The sequence below is a fragment of the Myotis davidii genome, unplaced genomic scaffold, assembly GCF_000327345.1.
Source record: "Myotis davidii unplaced genomic scaffold, ASM32734v1 scaffold937, whole genome shotgun sequence".
Classification (NCBI taxonomy): Eukaryota; Metazoa; Chordata; class Mammalia; order Chiroptera; family Vespertilionidae; genus Myotis; species Myotis davidii.
The window spans coordinates 1,536,310-1,546,960 of NW_006288252.1; the positions used below are offsets into that span (position 1 = coordinate 1,536,310).

At 50.2% G+C, this 10,651-nt stretch overlaps 1 protein-coding gene across 1 annotated transcript in view; it reads right to left on the reverse strand.

The window, feature by feature from the left end:
- Positions 1 to 10,651, reverse strand: part of GRK4 (G protein-coupled receptor kinase 4) — a gene marked incomplete at its 5' end in the record, with an annotated part of 34,607 nt that overhangs the window by 19,687 nt on the left and 4,269 nt on the right. Inside the window, 2 exons of the mRNA XM_015561567.1 lie at positions 4,195 to 4,272; positions 7,391 to 7,503. Of these exons, the coding sequence (XP_015417053.1) occupies positions 4,195 to 4,272; positions 7,391 to 7,503 (191 nt within the window). The remainder of the gene's footprint in view (positions 1 to 4,194; positions 4,273 to 7,390; positions 7,504 to 10,651) is intronic.

Genomic DNA, 10,651 nt, shown 5'->3' on the forward strand with positions numbered 1-10,651 from the left:
CGCGTGGACCGGGCCAAAGCCCGCTGCCCAAGACTGGCACCACATGGGGAGGGTCTCAGCGGGGAGAGGGGCGCCCTGACCTGCCAGCCTCGGTGACGATCATCTCGATGCCCAGCTGACTGAGCCTTCACCTCAAGCTGCGCTGTCACTGGCCACCCTCACCGGCACCTTGGCAGCTGCCACGCAACTGGCCGCAGCCCCAGCGGCTGCAGGTCATAGCACCCGGTCGTTCCAGGCGGTCCTTCTGCCGCATGGTCGCTGGGCTTTTATTATATAGATTCCCGGGCCATACAAAATCATCCCCTTAGAATTAGCTGCTATATTTGGTCAAACATTTAATTAGCTCACCCCAAGGCCTGGCAGGGCCAGAGCACGTGATCGCACGGGCCTTACGTGGCCCTCAGGCCGCATGTCCCTACTCCTGCTGCAGAGTGTCAGCTGTTGACCTGTGATCGGTGGCACCACGAGGGCTTCATCTGGCATGTCCCGAGCCAGAAACGATCGAACTGCGAAGTGCACTCTAGTACCTGCCTCGTGCTTTCGCACACGCACACGGGAGGGCGGGAAAGCCGCGAGTCGGGGCTGCCCGCAGTTTTGTGTGTGCCGATGCTGGGAGCGACCGTGCTCTCTGGCGGCCGCCTGGCTTGGCAAAGTTCACCTGCCTACGAAGCGTTCCAGTCACCAGCTCTCTCCTCTTCCCACACCACTGCCACCAACACCTCTGCACACCGGTGTGACGGGATAGAGTCCTAGAAGAATTACCAGCTCAAAGGACCCACGTTTTCAATGTTGATATTTATTACAAAACTGCCTCCAATAGGCTGTGTCGCTCACTCCACGCTCCCCGTGTGCCAGTTCCCACTCCCTTCACGCCCCTCCCGAGGACTCTGGGAGAACACATAACAGAACGGCTGTCCGGCTCATGCTGAACTGCACATGTAATTTGTCAGCAGAAAGGAGGCATGCATTGTAGACTGACTTCTGCCTGTGGTATTCCTGCTACCAGAGCAAAACTGTGTGTTTCCTGTCAGTCAGACCAACTAATTCAGCCAAGTTGAACTATTAATAGAAATATACATTGAGAAAACTCACATTAAAAAGATTTATTATTACAATTGACCATCATGATTACTAGCTGTCATTTAAATGATCTAAAACAAGTCCTAGCCAGTTTGGCTCAGTGGATAAAGCATCGGCCTGCATCCCGAAAGGTCCTGGGTATAACTCTGGGCAAAGGCATGTACCTTGGTTGCAAGCTCCTCCCTGGTCCAGGCCCTGGTCAGGGCTCGTGCTGGAGGCAACCAATAGATGTGTTTCTCTCTCATCAATGTTTCTGTCTTTCCCTCTCTCTTCTACTCTTCCCTAAAAATCAATGAAAAAATATCCTCAAGTGAGGATTAACAAAAAAACAAAAAATAAATGATCCTAACCAAGTGAAGCCTTTACATGTGCGTATGTCCCTTAGCCTCACCGCACCGGGTAGACGAGGTGTGGACCGCTGCAGCGCGTTCCACGGCAAGAAGAGGGAGAGCAGAGACCACATCGTGCTCTTGGACTCACTCCCCAGACCAGGCTCCCCTACACACGGGCCATGACGAGGGTAAGAGCGTTCATCCCTTCCACCCTTCAGAAAAGAAGTCTGCTCATTCATTTACTCAACAAACACACCTTGTCTCAGGCACAGGAGACAACAGAAAACAAGACAAAATTTTCACAGAACATAAAGCCACCAAATTTCAAAACTGTCTCAAAAAAATGTATTTTTAAGAAATAGTTCTCAGGGTTTTCCATAGTTTTAGGTCCTTTCCCAAGGTCTCAGTTTTCTGTAGCTAAATAGCAGATTAGTTCCATTACGTGGTTTAATGATTAACTTTAACTGGAGACCCTTTTCTCGGCAACTTAGGACATTTTTATTTAAGAATAATGTCTTCCCACAGAAAGGACAAGCAGTGCTGTGATCCTCCCTGAGCAGAGGCAAGGGAAGGCCTGCTAGCCGTAAAGTCAGACAGACCTTCTGGGCCTTAAATTCAGGAACAAGAGTCCTTCTCAGAAGAGGGGGTTGCCCTGCAAGTCCCAGACGTGAAGACCTCGGATGGGAAAGTCCACTGGCAGGGAAGGAGGGGGGTGAACTGTGCAGAAATAGGCTTCTTTTTCTGTGTTAAAAACACAGACTTTCGAGACGGCCCCGGTGAAGTTGAAACGGCCCCGGTGAGGCCGGGACAACACCGGTGAGGTCGGGACAGCCCCAGTGAGGTCGAGATGGCCCCGGTGAGGTTGGGACGGTTCTGGTGAGGTCGAGACGGCCCCAGTGTAGTTGAAACAGCCCCAGTGAGGTCGGGACGGCCCCAGTGAGGGTGAAACGGCCCGGTGAGGCCAAAACGGCCCCGGTGAGGCCGGGACAACACCGGCGAGGTCGGGACAGGCCCAGTGAGGTCGAGATGGCCCCGGTGAGGTCAGGACGGCCCCGGTGAGGTTGGGACGGTTCTGGTGAGGTCGAGACGGCCCCAGTGTAGTTGGACACTGGGGGGTAGGGGAGGCTGGGGGAAAGTCAAGGGGGGGGGAAGGAGACATACGTAATACTCTTTGTAATACTTTAAGAAATAAAAATTATTTAAAAAAAAAACAACAAAAACCCACAGCCTTTACTCTTTTTTTTAAACTGGGTTGCCTTTATTGTTGAATTTAACAGTTCTTTCTATATCCTGGATACCAGACCCTGAGCAGATCTTGGCTTTGCAGATAATTTCTCCCATTCTGTAGGTTGTCTGTTCACTTTCTTTACAGTGCTCTTTGAAGCACAAAGTTTTTAATTTTGATCAAGTCCAGTTTATTTACTTATTTATTCATTTAAAAAATTTTTTTATCCTCACCCAACGAGTGCTGAAATTTTTTCACTGATTTTAGAGAGAATGGAAGGGTGGGGAGGAAAGGAAGAGAGAGAAGTATCGATGTGACAGAGACACATCAATTGGTTGGCTCCTACACCAACTCCAACTGGGGGCAGGGATTGGACCTGCAACTCAGGTACCTGCCCTTGACAGGGAATCGAACCCACAACCCTCCAGTTCGCAGGCCTGTGCTCTAACCACTGAGAAACGTTGGGCTTAGGTTGCTGTCCTTCCATTATGCTCAGAAACCAGTCTAAACCAAGGTCATGAAGAGCTAACTTAAAAGTTTTGTACCTAACTTTACACCTCAGAGACGTGCTCTGGGAGTTCTATGGCTTTCACTCTTCCATTGAAGTGTTCGATCCATTTGGATGATGCTTTGTGTGTGGTGTGAGGTAAGGGCCAGCTCCATTCTTTTGCATGTGGACGTCCAGCTGTGCCTGCAGTCTCTGGAAAGGTGACTCTCCCCAGAGGTGTCATAGGCTGTGGTAAGTCAGCTGACTGCAAACGGATGGGCTGGCTCCTGCATCAGTCCCAGCCCACTGATGGGGTGACTGTCCTTATGCCAGCACCACGCGGCTTCTCTCATCAGTTATTAGTTTCTGCAGAAAGGGGAGCTAGGGTTTCGCTCGGGATTATAATGAACCTACAGATCATGGTGGGGAGTGTTGTCATCTTAAAAATATCAAGTCTTCTAATCCATGAACATGGGAAGTCTATTTAAGTTCTTCAATTCCTTTCAATGATGGTTTTAAGTACAAAAGTCTTGCACTTTTTATATTTACTCCTCTTTCTTTTTGATGCTGTTGTAAATGGAATTGCTTTCTTAATTTCACTTTGGATTTTAATTGCTAGAAATGCAATTGAATTTTGTATGGTGACCCAGTGTCCTGCAACCTTGACAAACTCATTTATTAGTTTTTTCTCCCTAATGTATGTGTGGATACCTTAGGATTTTCTACATACAAGTGCTATGGTCTGCATGTGTCCCCTCAAAATTCCTATGTTGAGATCCTACCCCCCAGTGTGACAACAATGAGATGTAAGGCCTTTGGGAGGTGCTTAGATCACGAGGAGGGAGTCCGTGCGAGTGGGATCAGGGCCCTTAGGAAGGAGGCTCCGGAGAGCCCCACGTGAGGACACACAGTGAGACGGTGCCAGCTATGAGCCAGGGAGAGGAGCATTTATAAGAAAGTAACGATTTTAACAAACTTGTTCTATTTATCCAACTATATAAAAATGACTCGGCACTCTAATTACAAAAGTAAGTTATTTACAAATCTTATCTCTAAAGAAGAAAACACACCTCATTAATGAAGAACGAGTTTAAGACTAACTGTCCGCGCTCTCTTCGGTCCTCGTCAGGAGAGACTTCATATTCTGCCTGAGCGCAGAGACGACAGGAAAGAATGTTAGCTGCGCTCCTCACGGGTGTCAGGCGGCTGCAAACCTCTGGCTCTGGAGCTGACTGGCAGCCACGCCCAGAGCAGCCCCCTGTGCCAGGGCCTCCTGAGCGCTGACGGTTAATGACACAGCAGAGCAGCACATTCCATGATGCTCGGTCTTATACGTTCAGCCACGAACTGTGGCCAAACAAATAAGCAGCTCACAGAAGTGCCCAGCAGGTACCTGGACACCTGAGTGCAGTTCCCAGGAACTCAGTCAGCCGCCACAGGGACCAGGGGAGAGACTGTCACAGGGACCCAGCCAGCCGCCACAGGGACCAGGGGAGAGAATGTCCCATGATGCTCGGTCTTATACGTTCAGCCACGAACTGTGGCCAAACAAATAAGCAGCTCACAGAAGTGCCCAGCAGGTACCTGGACACCTGAGTGCAGTTCCCAGGAACTCAGTCAGCCGCCACAGGGACCAGGGGAGAGACTGTCCCAGGGACTCAGTCACCCACCACAGGGACCAGGGGAGAGACTGCAAGAACAGACAACGCCACACAGGCCAGAGGAGAGGAAACATTAAAAGCAGAACCTGCACATAAGCATAACCAATGGGCATAAGACAGTGGGGGGTAAGGGAGGCCAGGGGATTGTCAAGGGCAGAGAAAAAAAAAGGACACAAATGTAATACCCTTTGTAATACTTTAAGCAATAAACAATAAAAAAGAAAAAAGCAGAACCTGACCAATAGCTACACATCTATAAAGGACAGGCAAGGAGGAGGAAATGGAAAAAGGTAAGAGAAGAAGCAAACGAGAGGAGACCACAAAGGCCTGGCTAAGAGCGTTTCTAGAAGAAGCCACTCAAGGCCCACAGCCACAGGGACAGCAGGAGGGGCCACGAGGCAGCCCTGGGCTTTGCAAGTGGAGAACTGAGACTACAGAGCCCGAAAGCCAGATGGCGCTGAAGGGAAAGTGAGGAAAAGCAAAGTAAAGGAAGTTCATCTACTCAACACACAGAAGTACCCAGGGAGCGAGTCCTTGTGGGGGACCCCAACCTCGCCCTCCACTCTGCGCCCTTCACAGGCCCAGCGCGGGGATGCGGCTGCGCAGGCGGGTTCAGCGCGTGCTCCTGACTGGTGCGGGCACAGCGCCCACCTAAGGAACCTGCCAGCTTCCGGGATTAGTGGGAAGGAAGCACTGTGTTCCGGGACAGTCTTTGGATGTGGGCAGGAACAACCAGCTACTCAAACACAAATGCACCGCTGCTGCGATGGTGAGTACAGGGCGGCTCAAGTCTGCATCGCTGGCTGCACGAGGGAGACTCGCCCAGACAGCCCGGTGGGCCTGGCTCCTCCGCTGAAGGTCTTAAAAAAGAAGAGCGGAGTCTTCCTGGAAGAAATTTCTGTCTAAAAGAGCGGCTTCACCCCATTTCAGAGTCCCGCCCTGCCTTCCCAACAGCCTGCCTTACAGCGGGCAGACGCTCCCAGCCAGACCTCATGGCCAGGAAAGCCAATTCCTCTTAGTAAATCTCTTCACATCTAACTCCTAATGGCCATGTTCCTTTCACTGAGCCTGACTGATACAGATGTCATAGATCTCTGAACTCCTAAAATATAGCAGCTTGGCCCGAACAGATTTGGCTCAGTGGATAGAGTGCCAGCCTGCAGACTGAAGGGTCCCAGGTTCAATTCTGGTCAAGGGCATGTGCCTTGGTTGTGGGAACATCCCCAATAGGAGGTGTGCAGGAGGCAGATGATTGATGTTTCTCTCTCCATATACTAAAAAAAAAAGAAGAAGAAAAAAAAAAGAATGTCTAAAATATAGCAGCTTGGCAAATATGACCCAACTAGAGGCCCAGTGCACAAATTCGTGCACAGGTGGGGTCCAGCTGGAGGGGGGGGGGCGTCGAGGGGGGTTGGTACGCCCCACCCCCTGGTCAAACTCCCGGTTGAACTCCCGGTCGAGGGGACAATTTGCATGTTAGCCTTTTATTATATAGGATATATTAGACATACCACATGCTACTGGAGCCAAGTAGGCAGCCCCACTGCATCAGAATTCTACCTTTAAAAGGTAATTGCCTGCCGAAACCGGTTTGGCTCAGTGGATAGAGCGTCGGCCTGCGGACTGAAAGGTCCCAGGTTCGATTCCGGTCAAGGGCATGTACCTGGGTTGCGGGCACATCCCCAGTGGGAGATGTGCAGGAGGCAGCTGATCGATGTTTCTCTCTCATCGATGTTTCTAACTCTCTATCTCTCTCCCTTCCTCTCTGTAAAAGATCAATAAAATATATTTTAAAAAAAAGGTAATTGCCTCCTTTACAAGCCTCGTCTTTTTCTAGTAAAGGTACCAGGAAGGAAACAGGGAGCCCCAGGGAGTAGGGAGCAAACAACAAAATAGTCAAGAGCCTCAAGTGTTTTTCTGAAAGAATACATTATAAACACGTGTATTTTAGAAGCTACGTCAGAGAAAAAAGTGAGTAAACACTCAATGACGTAAGATAGTGCTCTAGGTATAGGAAGTAGTCAATACATATTTGCTAATACACCCAGGACAGAGAAAGTGCCCTAGGTTTGGTAAGAGAGCTTTTCTGCTAGATTTTACCAATTTTCTACTGTTAAGTTGCCTTCTGAATTTCAGTTTCAAGCTTCTACACTTGCCAGAGCTCTCTCTCCATATTCAGAAACACAGGATTTCTTACCTATCAGGAAATGACAAACCTGAGAATGTGGAACAGTTTATAAGTCACAGAAACGCCACTCGCCCTGACTATCCTTCTTACACTAAGTTTACTGCCCCGTATGCTCCAGGGCCAGTGCAGGAAGCAGACAGCACCTGCTATGACTGAGGAAGGCTACCTCTCAGGGGCTGCCCATACGCACACGGTCTTCATGAGCTGTCCAACCTTCTCACAAATTAAAGCAGCAAGTTTCAAAGTTACTCGCTAAGCACAGGTGCCCTCCAGGCCTGGGATGCAGTCCTGCGAGTGGCCGCTTTCTGCCACAGGAGTGAGAGGTGGGGGCCACTCCCTCCCGCTCCCCCCACTGCCCAACTAACTCAGGTCCCCTCCAGCACAGAGCAGCTGGGTCACCACAGAGAAACCGCTCACCACCGCGTCCAGGAACTCAATGCACCGCTTCAGGCTGTGCTGGGTGTTACAGAACTGCCGGAAGAGGAGTCTTCCTATCGGCTGCTTGTCGCACAGACTGCTGTAATCCTTTTCTGGGTGAAGAAAGGAGGAAATATAATGGTTACAATTCAGAAAATGCTATTTCTGAACCTTACACACCAGATACAATAAGAGTCAAAAATTGCATTTGCAGCATTTTTTAGGTCACTGTTTGGTCTACCCATTTAGACTGGCCTATCGTGACGAATATCTGAAATCCCTAAACAGAGCCAAAGGCCGCTGGAAGAACTGGCAACTAAGGTGTGTGAAGCTGCTGGGTCATCCTGCTCCCCAAAGGAAACACGCGGGGGGCAGTGTTCCCGAGGGGACCAGGCAGGGAGGTGCCCGAGACAAGTTACATGCGCGAGAAATACACCGCAGGAAGGCGCTGAATTAGACTCCCGAAACCCTTTCCATTTGGCTACCTTTCCATACGTTCACAAGCAACAAATACTGTTAATGCTTCATGATTTCTTAAGTGCTCTTGGGACCTTTTTTCCTTGTCTTCTCAGAGAAATAATATGTTGTCCACCTTACCTTACCCTAAACACTAACACTGTTTTGAGAACAAGGCACTAATATTTGGTCCAAGGGTCAAGGGGGTATAAACAAACACGTTCAAACAGGTTAATTTAAACTTCGGCGAGAAAATCAGCTGCCTGTTAGCAGTGACTTTGAAGCTGAAATGAACATAACCATGTTCAGTACTTCTGCAATGGCTCTAAGCTGAACAATGAAATGAAATTCATGAAAAGCAAGCAAGCCATGACCAACTCCTCAGCTGCGGGGGAGACGCCAGGGACGCAGGGAGCTACGCCGTCCGCTCTGGACCACTTAGCTCACACACAACACAGGCAAGGGAGACACTTGGGGCCCAGGGCACAACCACGGTGCCCACAACTTCAGCAAAGGTGTAAAAGTCCCACAGCCCGCTGTGTCCATTTCGCTACATTTTATTTTTAGGGAATATATTTATTCCCTAAATAACTAACTATAAAAAATATATTTATTTTTTTATCATTTATTTACTTACTTACTTGAAGCTCGACGCATGAAATTTGTGCAAGAGTACACCTTAAGCCCCCCCACCCCCTACCCCCGGCTGCCAGCACCAGCTTCCCTCTGGCACCTGGGACCCCGGCTTCCCTCCGGCCACCGGCAGGCACCTGGGCTTCCCTCCCAGCCCCGGCTTCGTCTGGAAGGTCGTCTGAAAGGACATCCAGAAGGACATCTGGTCTAATTAGCATGTTATGCTTTTATTATTATAGATTTTTTATTTTAATCCTCACCAGAGGATATTTTTCCATTGATTTTTAGAGAGAGTATAAGAGAAAAGGAAAGACAGAGAGAAATATCATGTGAGAGAAGCACATCGATCTGTTGCCTCCTGCACAAGCCCCGGCCAGGGCCCGGCCTGGGGAAGAAGCCTACAACCCAGGTACATGCCCTTGACCAGAATTGAACTTGGAACCTTTGGGTCCAAAAGTCAACGTTATATCCACTGAGCCAAACCAGCCAGGGACTTACTAACTACAATTTTAAAAAAGACATGAGGTGGTCCAAAAATGATGTTCCTTAAAAGTTATGTTTTGCCCTAGCCAGTTTGGCTCAGTGGATAGAGCATCGGCCTGCGGACTGAAAGGTCCCAGGTTCGATTCTAATCAAGGGCAGCTACCTTGATTGCGGGCACATCCCCAGTAGGAGGTATGCAGGAGGCAGCTGATCAATGATTCTCTCTCATCAATGTTTCTATCTCTCTCTCCTTCTCCCTTCCTCTCTGAAATCAATACAAGAAGTATATTTTTTAAAAAGATATAAGTTTTTGCCCTGGCCGGTTTGCTCAGTGGTGTCAGCCAGTGAACTGAAGGGTCCTGGTCAAGGGCATATACCTCGGTTGCAGGCTTGATCCCTGCCTGGATGTGAAAGGCAACCACTCTCTCATACTGATGCTCCTCCCCCCCCTCCCCACCCCTTCCACTTTCTCTAAAAATCCATGGAAAAATATCCTGGGGTGAGGATTACACACACACACACACACACACACACACACACACACACACACGCCAGTTTTTAACGCTTTGCTTCCAAATCTGAAGGTTAAACACTGTCCCTAGCTTCCCGGTGAGGCGGCAGATGAGCACACAGGCAGGCCGATCTCCCTCCCAGATCCCTGTGGAAAGTGCTACAAGTTAACACAACAGCAGCCATGACGCCTCCCGTGGGAAGAATACAGGGTGCCCTCACGAGTCAGAACATGAAGTTACAGGAAGAGAGCTGCTGGGGTCCGAGCTAAAGGAACATCAGCTGAGACCCCAGAGATAAGCTGGGGCTCCCACAAACCTCTATCACGGGAGCCCCTCCCCCCCTGGTCAGAATGGCTGGACCCACTTTACAGAAAGTGGGTGTCTGCCCAGAGATCCTGGGACCCCGCCGTGAGAGGCAGAGCCCGGCTGAAGGAACTAAAATGTTGGCCAAGCCAAGGGATTGTGTGTGCAGCCTCCGGACCCCCACTGGCGCACCCCCCAACCAGAACGAGAGAGAGAGAGAGAGAGAGAGAGAGAGAGAGAGAGAGAGAGAGAGGACGCCCCGCAGGAAGCACAGCTCCGCAACCACGAGGGAAGCCACGCTGGCCGTGAGCAAACAAACGCAGCCGTGACCACAAACCCGAATAAACCGAAAACCTTACTCAGTTCCATCACTATCCAACGAGAAGACAAAAATGGGGGCATTTCCCAAAATGTAAGAACTCACTTACCTGCCCAGGTCTGCAGGACCCCCCCGGGGGTGCAGACAGTGCGCAGCGCTTTCCCCTCGTGCCCCAACCACCCTCGCCTGCCTCAGGGCACAGGAGACCGACACAATCCGGCACCGGCTTTAATTCTCAGGATAATCTAGGGCCCAAGACTCACAGAAGATGAGTGACTGACCCCACAAGCAGTTCAGAGGCTGAAAGGCGGACATGGAGGCAAATATAGAGGCAAATGAAGCTTAAAATTTTGTTTTTAAAACCAGGGTCAGATTTCCAATAGCCTGAGGCCTACAGAAGAGCTTCTCTCGACCCTCTAAGGAGTCTGCTACCGGGGGGGACAGTGGGCGAACAGGCGGCTCTGCAGCTGGGGGGCCAAGAGGCAGGAGGAGCACCGTCCCTGGAGAGGAGTGAGCAGAGCTGGAGGCAGGAGGGAGGAGGGAGGAGGGAGGAGG